The 15,668-nt window shown below is 40.8% G+C and overlaps 1 protein-coding gene across 1 annotated transcript in view; it reads right to left on the bottom strand.

Annotated features, from left to right (window-relative positions):
- MYO3B (myosin IIIB) overlaps positions 1–15,668 on the bottom strand; it is a 485,789-nt gene that overhangs the window by 411,473 nt on the left and 58,648 nt on the right. The window contains exon 7 of the mRNA XM_031651705.1: positions 7,905–8,050. Coding sequence (XP_031507565.1) covers positions 7,905–8,050 — 146 coding nt within the window. The remainder of the gene's footprint in view (positions 1–7,904; positions 8,051–15,668) is intronic.

Here is a 15,668-nt window from a genome sequence, read left to right as displayed (position 1 = left end):
GAAGCTTTCCATTCTTCAGCTACAAGGGAAAGAAAATTCCTTACAATATAAAAATATGCCCTTGAGATATTTTCCTTGGTAGCACCCAGCATGAATTGAATGCTTACTATGAACTGTTCTGAGCACTTTACATTCTTTAACTCCCACAATAGCTCTATGAGGTCGATATTCATATCCTCATTTTATAAGGGAGGACACTGAGACACACAGACATGGAGTAACTTGGTCAAGTTCACACTGGTGAACTTGAAAGTGATGGAGCTGCTAGTTGAACCCGTGCAGATTGACTGTAGAACACTGGAACAACCTAATAGCAAAAGTGGTCCAATTTTCTATTCCTTCCTCTATCTATGCTTCAAATCCTGCCACCAATATGAGAACTACCTCAGGCTAGCCTGCTGGAGGATAAGAAACCACATGGACTTGAGCCAAGTCATCCTAGCCAAGGCTATCCTAGACCAACCAACACAGCCAAATCATCAACTGATCACAGATGAATGAGAAAGCCCAGCCAAGATCTGCAGAACCAGAGCAACCATAGACTCATGAAAAATCATAAATGTTTGTTGTTTAAGCAATGAAGTTTGGGGATGGTTTGTTACATACTAATAGTTAACTGATACAAACAACCATGCTGGACCACTATACTATATTTTCCTTCTAATGATACTGGCTTCACTTGACTCTAGGATCATCCAGGAATGGACAGCTCCACCTGTGAGAACCTTCCTTAAGACTATCACCTCCTTGCACTTCATCCCTATCTTACCCCTGCCACTACCATTATGCCAACCCATAAAGGCAGTTAGAATTATTCCTCACCTTTATTCCTTAGTGTTTTCTGGAGCAGAGAGGAAACCAGGGTGCTTCAACTCTAGTACAATTTTGAGCTGTTTCCTTGCCTACCTCTTTGCCTGTCTCTCCATCATTTAGGAGCTGGGTTGGAATTAGCCACAGTCAGTGGTGCCAAAATAATGAAACCAGGGTAATGAGAAGAAGGCACAGATAGCGCTATGAATCAACCCCTCGCACCTCTGGCCTTTCTCTCAGGGTGAGCTTTACTCAGTGGTGGTGGGGACCCAAAGTCCCTGAAGGCATGCTCCTGCTTTGCCACCTGATCCCCAGATGAAACCTTGCAAAGTTAAATTCTCCCTGCCTGCCAGGACTCAGGCAGGGAACAGCAAACAGTACCTCCACAGGACTGAACAGCCCCAGCTGCTCAACTCGAATTTAAAAATAATTTGGAAATGGCTTCCACAGAGTGAAATCCTTCTGGGGCATTTCTGCCAGATGCCTCCAGCTACTGGGTTCCAAGGAAATGGAGTGTCAAGTCCTGGGCCCAGAAGATATTCTGGGGATCTGGAGCGGGGTATATACTGAAGGCAATCCATTAAAAATGGGATTAGAAATCTCCCAAAGAAAGAAAAAGATTCCTAAGAAATAATTGTTTTTGTATTGGAATATTTTAAAGCTTTTTTTGCTATTAGGCACTCAATAAATGCTAAATGATGTTAATTCTTCTAGCACTTCTTATTTTATGAGTGAAGCTTGGATTGTGAGGATTCATTGCTCAAAAGGCCAATAGCTAAGTGACCTGGGTTGGTGAAGAGAAACCAACACTCCCCAGGGCAAATCCAGCCTCACTGTGCCATTAAACACTCACCACCCCTCACTCATTACACTTCAACAATAGTTTAGTTTTAATTTCTTTTCTTTATATTTCACAGCCCTAAAGGAAAATGTCCTGTGACAATTCTGTAATAGTGAGACAATTACTGGTGACTCAGAGCTCCCTGCTGCCTCTGCATCTCACAGCTGAGGAGCAGGCAGGGACTACTGCTTCCCATATACGAACAATTTGGTTTGTGAATTAGGAAAGTCAGAATCAAAAGGAATCTTAAAAAAAAAAAAATGGGGCCGGGCGCGGTGGCTCAAGCCTGTAATCCCAGCACTTTGGGAGGCCGAGATGGGCGGATCACGAGGTCAGGAGATCGAGACCATCCTGGCTAACACAGTGAAACGCCGTCTCTACTAAAAAAATACAAAAAACTAGCCGGGCGAGGTGGCGGGCGCCTGTAGTCCCAGCTACTCGGGAGGCTGAGGCAGGAGAATGGCGTAAACCCGGGAGGCGGAGCTTGCAGTGAGCTGAGATCCGGCCATTGCACTCCAGCCTGGGCGACAGAGCGAGACTCCGTCTCAAAAAAAAAAAAAAAAAAAAAAATGCCTATGTAAGATAAAAATTTAGCCCAAGGATCCTATTTCAGGACAAGAGTCGATTGTAGGCACTGAGTTCCTGAGGAAGCTTTTCAAATAGACACACAAACGTTTCAAGCAGTCACTTGCCCATCTGAGCCCCACTACCCCCAGCATCCAGGCAGCCCACAAGGATCCAGACCCTAGGTTCCCAAAAATTTAATTTCTCCTCTTTGTTATCCAAACTCTCTCCATTTCACCTTTACCGATAAATGAGGAGGAGGCAGTAAACTGATGTGCTCCTTGACAGCAAACTTGAGCACCCAATCCAAGCCTGAGTCTGGATGAACAAAGTTAAAGGTGTCCTAGGGTAGAGGACATGGGCATTCCCACGTTCCCAGTGGATTGTGCTCCAAAGTGCTTTTGTACATTGGTAGTGTAGAACTTGGAAGGCATTTTCTTTTTCCATAAGGATAAAGCTCTAGAGAGAGCCTAAGTCCTTAGACCAGGTCATACAGTTCTATTTAGCCACAAAAACCTAATAATGCATCCAAAGTAGAGAACTTCAGCTATTCTACTGCATCCTCCCAAATAACCATTGCAAATACTGCTTTCATGAGAAAATGTGTTCCAACTTAGGATGCCAGAAACATATTTCCATTTTCCTCAAGACCAAGAATGAGCTTTTCCCACTAAAAAAATAAATAAATGAAAGGGAAGAGAAAAAATAAGAGAGGCAAAGGGGGAGAAGGTGTTGGCTATACTAGAAATAGCCCTGACATGGGAGATACAGCTTTGCAAGGAAGGTGAGATGGGACAAATTTCTGGGTGAGAATGATGATATCCTGAAGTATTTTTCTGCTTTTATATAACATGTGTTCTATAATTCTTTAGTTTAAAAACTTGTCTTAAGTGTTCTAAATTAGAAACTAAAAAGCAGTTGCTTGAAGCGGGATTTGGAGAAGGGAGAGATTTCTGGCTTGGGGTCATAAATCAATGAGCCAAAGACAGCCTATGTTCACCTATGACAACATTCTTGATTTCTGTTCTTCAGTTTCTTGGCTGATTCAGTCATGATGCTAATAAAATTCTAACTTTCAGGTTGATAATGTCAGCTTAAAATTGAGAGCAGAAGGAAAGATATTGTACTGTAAGCTTCTTAAAGGGCAGGACCACTTTCTATTCATTTCTATATACCCCAGTCCCCTCAGTGCTCAACACATAATTCATCAACACATAATATAATTTAAGGAAGGGCTTTAACTTTTCAATGTAGTAGCAAAACGTGTGGGCTTTAGAGTCAAACTTCTCAGATGCAAATCATTTTTCCTCCCTGGGTGCATGACCAGAGGAAGCAAGCCTGCCTAACATCCTTGAGTTTTCTCATCTGGAAAAAAGAGTGGTGACAGTACTTACTTCCCAGAGTTGCTGTGGGGATTAAATGCATTTCTGTAGCTAAAACACAGAACACTGTACCTGCCCCATAGTTAGCACTTGACAGACCTTAGCAGCTATTATTTTTCCATCATCATTGAGCTAATTGTCTTGTATCTTGCCCCCAAATTAGTTTCTCAGGGAATTTGGTAAACATAAAAATTGGTTGGTATAAAGGGCTAAATTATGAACCCCAAAAGATATGTCTACTCAGAACCTGAGAATGTGACCTCATTTGGAATAAGAATCTTCGCAGATGTAATTAAGGCAAGGATCCCCAGATGAAATCATCCTGAATTAGGATAAGCCCTAAGTCTATGTCCTTACATGAGATGAGAGAAGAAGACCCAAAGACGTGGGAAAGGCAGTCACGTGAAGATGAAGCCAGAGGTTGGAATCATGCTGCCACAAGCCAGGGAAAAGCTGGAGACACCAGAAGCTGGCAGAGGCAAAGACAGATTCTTCCCTAGAGCCTTCAAAGGGAGTATGGCCCTGCTGACCTGCTGTTTTGGGGCTTCTGGCCTCCAGAACTGTGAGAGAATAAATGTCTGTCGCTTTAATCCACCAAGTTTGTGGTCATTTGCTGTAGCAGCCCTAAGAAACAAATACAGTTGGGTCCAGGTGACTTTGGAACAACCTAGATTTAGTGAAGGAAACAAGCCGAAATGCAAATTGGTGATTATCATGAGCTCTCCTTTTTTTGAATTGTGTACTGCAGGGAAATTCTCTTTGGGAAGGGAAAATCACCAGCTTCAGGGACTGGAATGTTCGGGCCAGCCTGTTCTGTCCACTTCCAGCCAAAGACATTTCTGCTGAGAATCCTGAAAACATTCTGCATTTTCCCACAAGGAATAAAGTGGAAGTATTCAATGTGTGACGAGACACTGGACAGAGTCAGCTCCTACCTGGCCCCAAATAAATGGGCAGATGATGCAGCTCTCTCCAGTGACTGACCAGTGAACACAATCACACTGATGCCCACAGTCTTCCTCGCTCCCCTCTATGGAAGTTGAGGGGGTCATTAGCCAAAGACTCAAAGCTAAGGAAAGATACCTGCTTGTCAAGAGACCAACATAATTGTATATTTCCACTAACTCTGTTGATTCTTGAATTATATCTATGAAACGGATCTCTTTTTAAGTGAAAAATATATCCAGGTCATCTTCAAGATCCTTTTAAGCCTCTGGAATTTTAAAGAAGTCCTCAGTAAAGAGTCATGAGAGAGAGCTGAATCCACTGATGCTGAGAGAAATGATTTTCATTCATTTGCTCTCTTATAACTCCTGGGGAAAAATAGCAGCAGACAGAGCAGTGACAGTCAGAGAGGGGTGACTTTTTTGGAGCAAAGGCATTAGACGAGATGACACATGCTGACAGGTTCAGCAAATAGTGGATGCCCTGCCAATCAGCAGATAATTTCTATGTGTTGCAAAGTGGGAAAGATTGTGAGTCACGCAGTATTTCAAAGACAGGTCATGATGACCTTGTGTGAGATCTTCTAATGTGAAGGTCAAGCGAAAGGAGAAAGTGGATAAAGGAAGAAAAGGGAAAAGCAAGGAGACCCATGTACAGGCGAATCAACCACATCAAGGCAAGTTGCTTCCTATTTCCTGACAGTACCCAGGGAACCTTCCTAATTACCTGTTTTATTGACATCTGAGGCTCACAGGTAACCAGCACTTCATTAACTCATAAATCTTTTTCCAACTTGTGAAAGTCACTTCTTCCCTGACTCAATCAAGGTTTTATTTTCTTCCCTTACTTGGTAATGTACTCAATTTATTTCCAGTAAAGAAAGGGTTGCAGGGAAAAGGTCAGTGAGGAAAGCCAGAGGAAGAAGCCACACACAGTATTCTAGATCCCAGCATACCCTGAAATGGATTTCATTGTTTCACTGACAAGAAATTCCAAAACACTGAAAATAGTCACATTCAAATAGAAAAAAAATTGATTCTGAAACCAAATGTATTCAAAGGATTTTTGTCATTATTTTTCATTTGCTTTTCTCCACTGGGGTGGGGGATAGAGAGAGAGAGACAGACAGACAGGCAGGCAGGCAGGCAGGCAGGCAGGCACTGACTGAGATGGATTCCAATGAAACACACAGGTAAATAATTTGAGTGCCTTTTAAAAATACATAAATGCTTAATTTCTATACTTTTCATCAAAGAGCTTTTCGGGAAAGGATACATTTTTAGCACTAAAAATTAGTAGCACTCACACGTGACACACACATTTGGTCAATTCGTAACCCTTCAAAGAGAACTGTGCAATTCTAATTGACAGGATAATTTTAAAGTAAAGAACTTGGTGAATATAAACCCAACATATTTTTTCCTGGTTTGGGGAAGAAGAAAGCTGTACAATGTATGTAAATATGCTAAGATTTAAAATAATAAAATAAAATCTCTTTATCATTCCTATCCAAGAACATCAAGTCAGCCACTAAGGTTGTGACAATGGCAAGTGTTGAACGCACATGAGCACACATAATCACACTGAGAATCTGCTGACTGATTATTGCTGACATTGCCTAGTTCGATCTGATTCATCATTTGCACAGGAACCAAGAGACATTAAAAGGGCAGGAGGTTACACTAGGAGGAGAGAAACAAAGCCTTAAACTAAGTTGGGATAAGGATCCTTTTCTAACAATTGCCCAATTCTTGGGATCCACTCTGTCCCGAGGCAGGCAGTGGAGACTTAGTTACTCGTATCCCACATCTGGAGATCTAGAGGCTTCTCCCAAGATGGAAGAGATGAGTAGTGAGAGAATAAAGAGATTATTAGAGATCAGAAGCTTGGCTGGGCAGAGAAGCAAGCTAAGTGGAGTCACTGGAGTGGAAGGGTCTATTTAAACACACACACACACACATTCTCTCTCTCTCTCTCTCTCTCTTAGCTGCCTCACATTTATCACCTTAAGAAATTTTTGAACACCTGGTCTATATACAAATGCATAACAAGAAAGGAAAAAAATATAGATGATCTCTTATCAAAACTACATAGTATTTTGCTAATAAGAAGCTATACCTTAATCCTGATATTCAGGAAATTATGTTGCCACATTAAATAAATGGTGAGGGGTAAACCATTTGTAAAAAATCAAAGCGCACACACAAATCATTCCAGACACCATTTCCCATTTTCTGACTTCTTACTATACACAATGCAGCTTTTAGCTCCTGCATTCTTATATCTTTTTGAATGCTCACCAGACTATTAATCTAAAAAGCCAGGTGCTTCGTCTGCTCCTCTAATCACTGTGACCTGTTTTTGTGATTCGAAAAAGCCAAAAGACTAACTCTGGCTTGGGTGGGAATCATTTTTGGAATAGTGGTTGGTGGTTGTTCACATCTGGATTAGGTATAAAATGATAACATTATGATGATGAACACCAGAGAGCCTCATCTGCATATAAATAGACCTAATCAGAAATGCAAATTGCAATCAGGAGAAATTTTTAAAGGCTGTGATAGCTGTGTGATTGTGCAGATAAGGAAAGGTCAACACTTGTATTGTTAAGGCAGTTAAATGGCTCCCAGCCTGCCCAGAGCCTTCTTTTGAAAGAGACATTTGGAAGGTACAAATTATCTCTCAATCTGCACCCTGGTTGGGAAGGCATCCCTGGATAGCTTCATTTTCTGTAACTAGAGCCGTGAGCTGGCCACACATCAGCCCGATTCCAATGAAACACAACCCAACCTCTTGTACAAACCCCTAATGAATACACAGAATAGAAAGTATACTTGCATTTAAATGCTCTCCAAACAGACCTCTTTCTGCACAATTTTCCATTGAGACAGAAATTAAGGGATGGAGAGTAAGATCTATAGTGCTGATGTAACATTTTCTGATACATTTCAATACTGGTCTGAGTGAAAACAGCAATATGATACACATATGTTTACACTGAATACTAGAGAAAGTATGTAATTAAAAAGAAAACACTAGCATTTAGACAGATTACTTAATTCACAATTCCATTCGTAGTCTTATCGTGCAAAGTACAAAAAATGAATATCTCAGAAAAAGCTGAGTGCTAAAAAATATGCAATTGTTCCAACATGGTCTTATTATTCCTTGGGGTATGTTATCTTTCAGGAACATCCTCTTCTCGATCCCCCTCCACCCCCCTTGTTTTTTCAAAGAAAATATATTTCACAATCAGGCTTTGTCAGGTTTGGAGGGAAATTGCTTACAAACTATTTATTATCCCTCTAACTAGACACTTTCACAAAGAACTAATGGGTCAAGAGCGCCATCTTGTGTCTTACCTTGGAATCTTAAAGAGTGTTTTCACAGGATGCATGTCAAAGAGGGGAGGGTCTCCATCCCCCAGTTCAATAGCTGTGATCCCCAAGGACCAGACGTCACAGCGAGCGTCATAGGAAGAGTCATACTGCTGCTCACAGGCAATGACCTATTAGACAAAAGCGGGACACAACACATCAACCCGACTGCCACATCAGATGTCCTAAAAAGGCCCTGGGCTGATCTTAGCCCCCTTCACAGTTTCCTTGGCCACAATGTTATTGAATTCCAGTAATGAGATGTGTGTATTCTAGGCCTTATTTGTGCGTAACTAATTTATTATCTTATTCGTTCATTAACTTTTAAAAATGTGTCAGTTTTGTTTTTAAAAAGCATGTATCGAACCGTCCAAGTACCAAGAATAGCGCAAGGGGAGAAAGCCAGTGTATACCACACCATCCCAACCCTGCTATTCTTTAAGGAAAGGCTTTGTCTACATCCTTCACCTCATTACCAGCTACTGAATTCAATAACAAGAAACAATTTTTCTCAAAGATGTTTGTGTACTTTGAGATGCATGAAATCCCCAAGAGTATGACCAGCTAAGCAGAGAGATGTTGGAAGACTCACATGGTTAATATAAAGTAAAAATGACCCCACTCCACCCTCCCCTTTTTCTAAGAGCATCTTTCCCCTCCTCAAACTCCAACAATGGTGTACGTCGTAGAAACAGCTGCCATTCCAGTTACTTGGCCTGACTAGGTACAAGAGCAGCAGAACCAGAAAATGACCCTGGGCTTGTCATTGGGTTGAGGAGTATGTAACCCTGTGGAGGAATGTTTTTATCAACTTATTGAGTCAGTCAAGAACATCTCCTACACTCAGACTCTGATGACTATCACAATGGCGATAGGAGAAGTTGGGAGTGAGCCAGAGGACGTGGAGGATCAGGAACCCCTATTTCACTTAAAGTCTGCCACCAGGATGACCGATGGCCATGGTCAGGTGGGAAACTTCGATTTCTGATGATCCAAAACGCCAGTGAGGGGGCAACACCTGTAACGGTGAGCACAGGAAGACTAGAGTAATAGAGCCACCCTCTTAGGCCGTCATAATGTCTTTGGCTTTTTTATTCCAAATGAGATGGGACAACCGACTGTGGTGAGCAGAGGAGTGACAGATCTAGCTTATGTTTTAGCAAGATCACTCTGGCTACTGTGCAGAAGATAGATTATGAGAAGAAGAAACAAAACCAGTTCAATATGTTAGTGCAGGGATCCAGATGAGAGATTGTGAGATGATGAGAATAATCAGATTCTAGATATAATTTTGAATGTAGAGCCAACTGGATTTGCTGAACAGGGCTTAAAAGAAAGGAGAGCTAAGGAAAACTCCAAAGTTTTTGACATGAGCAACCACCAGAATAGAACTGGTATTTACTAAGATGAGGAAGACAGTAGGAAGAGCAGGTTTGGGGTGAAGAGCGGAGCTCCATTTAGGATATATTAAGTCTGAGATGCCTGGGACACTTCCAAATGGAGAAGAGTATTTTAACCTGGTGAGACTTATACTGGACTTCTGATCTAGAGAATCATAACATAACTGCTATGGGCTGAACATGTCTCCCAAAATGCATGTGTTAGAAATGTAATCCCCAATGCAATCAATGGAAGGTGGATCCTTTTGGGAGGTGGTTAGGTCATGAGAATTCTGCCCTTGTGAATGGATTAATACTACCATGAAAAGGGCTTGCAGGACTGGGTTTGCTCCCTTCTGCATTCTGCCATGTGAGGACGCAGTATGAAGGCCCACACCAGATGCCAACACTTTGACCTTAGGCTTCCCAGCCTCTAGAACTGTGACAAAATAAATTTCTGTTCTTTATAAATTACCCAGTCTCAGATAATCTGTTACAGCAGCATGAAACAGATTAAGACTAAGAAACAGGTGTTTGTTTTAAGCCACTAAGTTTGTGGTATTGTTATGGCAGTGATAGAAAACTAGTATTCCTGCTCTCTTCCAGACAGTGCATTGGACTTGTAAGGCCTGGTGAAATGTGCCAACTGCCTTGCTCTAGACCCTGTGCTCTCGTTCTCATAATTGCCCTGTACTCTTCTCTTCTGAGCTGGAGAACATTTTCTACAAATCCACATCCTTGGCCCGGCCCCAGCCCCATCTTCTAAATAGAATATCCTGTCATACTTTTAACATGTTATTTTCAAATGTACATTCAAACTGAAGTTCAAATAATTCCAATTTCAGAACCAAAGGCCATTTCATTGCCCCCAAAGACCTCCCTTTTCTCACCCCAATCAGGTGAGAACCTACATTATTTTTAAAGATCCCTATTCAACACCTTTCCTTTCAGAAATGACACTTTCAAAAGTGCAAGACAAACATAATTTTAGACCTATCAATCAACAAATAGTTCACTGTTATTCATGACACTGTGATAGGGCCTGTGAGGGAGAGAGAAATAAGACTCTGTCCTTCCCCAGTAGGAGCTATGGCCAATTGAAATATAAAGTGAACCTATCATAATTAAATGACAAACCATGACAACTATAAATGCCCTAAGACAATGTGTAGTAACAAGTCCAATAAACGATATGGGCTCTAAGTGCTTAAGATTTTAGAAGGAGACCACTGCTGGCTAAGCAAGACAACACAAAGTATCCAGTACCCATAGTCTACAACTTCCGTGGGGAAATTCAAATCAGCTTCTAGCCAACTTGGATGGGACACAAAACACACTTCTAAGAACATATCTCAATGTGAAAATAGAGATATTCTAACATTTCTCAAGTGTTGTCATAAAATATTCAAAACTTGTATCTGGTTTCAGCTTCTCTTTACAGACAAACAATATCTTCAGCTCATTCTGATTAACAGAAAAGCCTATCTTGGTCTAATTCTTCTCTTCAGTGCATCATGTAACAAAGAAATTATTTAAGTTCAGCCTTCCAAGGAAGTTTATTGAAAATTATGCTAATAAAATAGTTCACAAACAATTATTGAGTACCCATTAGTCTGGCAGGATAGTACGCCCTGGGAAGAGAAAGTCAAATACACACTGAACTTAATCTTCAAAATAATTTGGCAAAGTAGGTGCAATGATCACTTATGCAGGTGTGGAAACTGAGGATAGCATGGTTAAACAGCTTACCTGGCATCACATAGCTAGTAATTGTCAGGGCCAGAATTTGAACCCAGGCAGGGAGAAGGATAACTAAACAAATCATTGCCATATAAGTGCTATATATAATAAAAGTTATAGTTGGTTAAAATTGTAAAAATTATCAGCTTCTGCACTCATATTTTGACTACACTAGCCAGGTGTTCTGAAGTTCTGTCATTTCAACTCCATCTTCTTCGGGGGTCTCTTTCAGGATTGCTCCTCACCGAGAGGAAACAGTCCTTTCTGCAGGTTATACATATGATGAGAGTTAAAGAAGCACTCTTAAGAGGACGCAGGGCAACTGAAGGTCAACACCCTGGAATGGGATTCCCTATCAATCCCATACCAAAGTCTGAAGCTATTTCTTTAAGAGAAAACAGTACTATCATTCTCTTTAGCTCAACATTCTCCTTGCCTCTAGGTGAAATAAAGCTGAGTTAAGGATGCTTGGATGGTCGAATGGTCTTTCTTCTCTTGCCCCTAGGAGAAGGTGACCTCAAAAAGAACTCTCTGAATCGGTTGCTAGGATGCTCCATTAAGAAAGGAGAGTGGGATGGCAAGTAAGTGCACTGCTTTGGGACCAAGTTTTCCAGATTCTGTAAGTCACATTAAAGGAGTGGATAAAAATGAGATGGTGTTGTGCAAAGGACCCCAAATGCACACCCTTTCACATCTGAAAACAAATCATATCCTCAGGACCTCTCTCAATCTACAAAGTGGCAAGGTGGAAATAAATAACCTCTACCATCCCTTCTAGCTGTGATAGTCCACGACTTTGTGATTTCCAAGTAAGTGATCTTTGGGTAGTATCTCAAACTGGTAGGCTAACATCGCCATACAAATTAGCTAGAGTGAACAGTACATTATTCTGAGGTGTGAACAGGATGGCTGGAACTTTGAGGGGATTTTATTGCCAATGTTTTGTAGAAGGTCTTAAGGTCTATGACAACATGCTGGTTGCTGTAATAATGCCTCTGTTAAGGAAGAAGAGCTTCACGATCGAGCAATTGTTTGGATGCTGGTTAATGGAGCATGTCCAGGTTCCCACCTTGAAATGCAAACTCACGGCTTTCCTGGTACAGTTAGATTACACTGCTGCTTATTTTAGAAAGAAGAAAACACTAATGCTGGATTACTAGCAATATCTATGCACTGGCAGCTTTAGTGCCGAAGGCCAATAGCTATTTTACCTGGCAGTGGGCTTGAGGCTCCCAAATGTTGGTCATTGCCACCTTAGCTGCCAAAACCTTTTCTTTCTGGAGACTGAGAACAAGAAACAAATTTTCACTAACGGCTTAGCTTGACAGGTCTTTGGAGCAAAGGCTAGTCATTATCCGTCTTCAATTGCTTGAGGCAATTCTCTTTAGCCTTCTTCAGGCTAAGGAGTTCCACAGATCCAGACTCCTTACATCTACCCCCAGTCACTCCCTCCTACCCCACAGAGGGAACACCTCCCCTCTCCTACGAGAATCTATGCGATGAAACCACATCCACAACTGCTTTGACACATATCATCCCTTTGTCTGACCTTGAGCAAGGTCAGCTGTGTTCTGTTGAAGATGGCTGTTCCTTTCCTTAGCCACCAGCCAGAGAATGGCAGAGAAAAACAACTGTCAGCAGCCCTTGGGTCACGAAGAGACTTTCACCTCTGGCTAGTGCTAGAAAATCCCAGAGCCTGGCATCTTTGTTTTGGTTTTGCCACCAAAACCAAAGTCACTGGGTGACTTTGACAAAATATTTTACCTCCCTGTACCTCTTCTTTGCAAGCAAACCAAGCAACCCCTTTTTCATGGGCCTCATCTGAAGCACTGCTTATGAAAATGCTGGTTATTCAGCTTTTACTGTGGCCCTAAAATGTTAATAGTAGATATCATTGGCTCACTGACACACGGGTAATAATTATTTTATTTACTTACTTCTTTAAGACCTTTTGTGTTTTCTAAAATGTCTATAGAGAGCATGGATTATTTCTATAATAAAAAGAAGCAAATTTTGTGGTTTTTTGTCTTGAAAATATAAATAAATATTGAAAAGTTTGCCTTAATTTTCAAGGGCATGCCTCTTTGTTCTGGAGTATTTGTTGACTGCTGGGATTCTTTATCAAGAAGTTGGCAGGTTAAAGGTGGTGTCTTGATAATATAACTAGGTCCCTGGCTGGATGTGGTGGCTCATGCCTGTAATCCCAGTACTTTGGGAGGCCAAGGCAGGCAGACCATGGGGTCAGGAGTTAGAGACCAGCCTGACCAACATGGTAAAACCCCGTCTCTACTAAAAATAAAAAATAAATAAATAAATAAATAAAAATTAGCCAGGTATGGTGGCGCATGCCTGTGATCCCAGCTACTCAGGAGGCTTAGACAGGAGAATTGCTTGAATCCAGGAGGCAGAGGTTGCAGTGAGCCAAGATCACTCCACTGCACTCCAGTCTGGGTAACAGAATAAGACTCCGTCTCAAAAAAAAAAAAAAAAAAGAAGAAGAAAACTAGGTCCCCATGAGATTAATACCAGAAGAATGAAGCATAATTATTCATGTAGCATAATTGATAAATGTTATTGATCATAAGGTTTTCTAAAATAGAACTTCTCTGGAATCAGAAGTTGTAGTTACAGTATAACTATTCCAGTGGCAGATTTTTAAAAATCAGTTTTACAAATGAAATTCCCTTTCCAACTATATCCCTTTCTACTATAAGCACAGGGCATGAGCAAAGCACTTTCACTTTCTCGGGCCATCATGATCCATGACTAGAACTTATTGATAAAGTTACCAAGACAAGGGTGAGTTCCACTCTCTCTTGCACAATGACTTGCTGTATAAGAACCTGAGCTAACAGCTCCTCATCTCAAGATCTTCATCATCCGAAAAGAGCATCTGCATTATACTATATGTGAAAGGGATAAAAGCAGTCAATATATGAGCTTCCAGATTCAGAAAACCTAGTTTCTCTAACAAGATAGTTAAATCATTTATCAAATTATATGTCAAAGAGCTATTGGGCTGAAATTTCTTCCAATAATGTAATTTTAAGCAATGTTTTCAAGGAAATAGCATTATAGTATTTTTGCTGTCCTAAGAAATAATTTATCAAACTTAAACAACAGGAATTATTCAGACTACTTTATTTTTCCACTAATATTTTGAAATGTCGTTAAAAATGTAATTAGGTTTGCCTTCTATGTTCTGATTTCTCACCTTACTAGAATCATTCGTGCGATCCAAAATTATAACCAAAGGTCGGGATTAAAATTTCACTCAAGTACACAGGCAAAATGCTGTTATCTCAAGAGCTAAATTCAGCTAAATAAGAGGCAAGGCAAACAGACCTAAAGCTATTAATCCTTGGCTGACCTTGAGCCCAAAAATGCAGGCAATAGACTGGCAAATAAGATGGGCTGAGAGGTAGGAAGGCAAATAAGATTCTTAATTTTGCTTACACAATTCATGCAGCATAATTGATAAATGTTATTGATCATAAAGATTTCTAAGTCAGAACTTCTCTGGAATCAGAAACTGTGGTTACAGTATAAATATTCCACTGGCAAATATTTCTATCACTTTTGCAAATGAACATCTTAAAGTGTTATAAGCTGAGAGACTGAATAAATAAATGAAGTTTCTTACCTAAGATGATACATAAATTCAAAGGAGGATATATTTGAGATTCGTTCTTTTTTTTTTTTTTTGTAAGGGAATATGGACTAGATGAACTGAAATTGAAGTATTTGGCAAGGGATGGTCTTTCATAAAACTAAAACTGGGGCTAAGATTGAATCCACATTTTGTACACTGTAAAATTGCCAGCAGTAATTTAAATTAGACTGTTCTTATGAACTTCAGGAAGGTCTCTCATTATAATGTGATATTCTATGGGTCTCTTTTTTCTCAGGATTGTAAGTTCAGCTTAAGTCTATAGAGAAATAAAGCCAGGTTCAAATTAAAAACACACAAAGCATGCTTATACAACACCAACTTCCCACCATGGCTAGTGGAGGGTAGAAGGGGAACTCACTCTGGGTTTGAGGTCAGCCCACATGCTGATTTTTGCACCTAAATTCCCTGAAACCCTGAAAACAGATCATTTATTCTTACTTGTGTGTTAAGTCCCCTTCTCAGACTCAGGACCATTATCTACAGAACTCCTAGCATGTCCAAATTTCGTATGTGTCCTTGGTACTCAAAAAGTGAAGGAGTACATTTGCTCCCAGTGCATTCCCACTGTGGTCGCCTGATCCAGAGCTTCCTCATATACAGATGGATGATGAAAGGACCTTTAGGATTCACTCATTCAACCCCCTTCTTTTACAGAAGAGAAAACTAGGGCCTGAGGGGAGAGTCAGTTGATTTGTCTGAAATCACACAGTTGGTTCATGACCAAAGAAGGAGTTAACTCCATGGTTACCTACCACCTTCCTGTGTGAGGCATCTCTTGGGAATCCTCATAATGATGGAGAATGCTGAGCCACTTCCAAATACATTCCATATTCAGAGAGCCGCGGTCACAGTAATGTCTACGCTATGAGCCCGTAGACACAGCATGCAAGCATTAAGCAGATGGATTTCCTGCCACCTCTCACTTACCTGTCCCTTCACTCTCCCTTGCTGCCCCTT

The sequence above is a fragment of the Papio anubis genome, chromosome 10 (assembly GCF_008728515.1).
Source record: "Papio anubis isolate 15944 chromosome 10, Panubis1.0, whole genome shotgun sequence".
Taxonomy (NCBI): Eukaryota; Metazoa; Chordata; class Mammalia; order Primates; family Cercopithecidae; genus Papio; species Papio anubis.
Note: the sequence above shows the minus strand (reverse complement) of the source record. Positions and strands in the feature narration are given on the sequence as shown.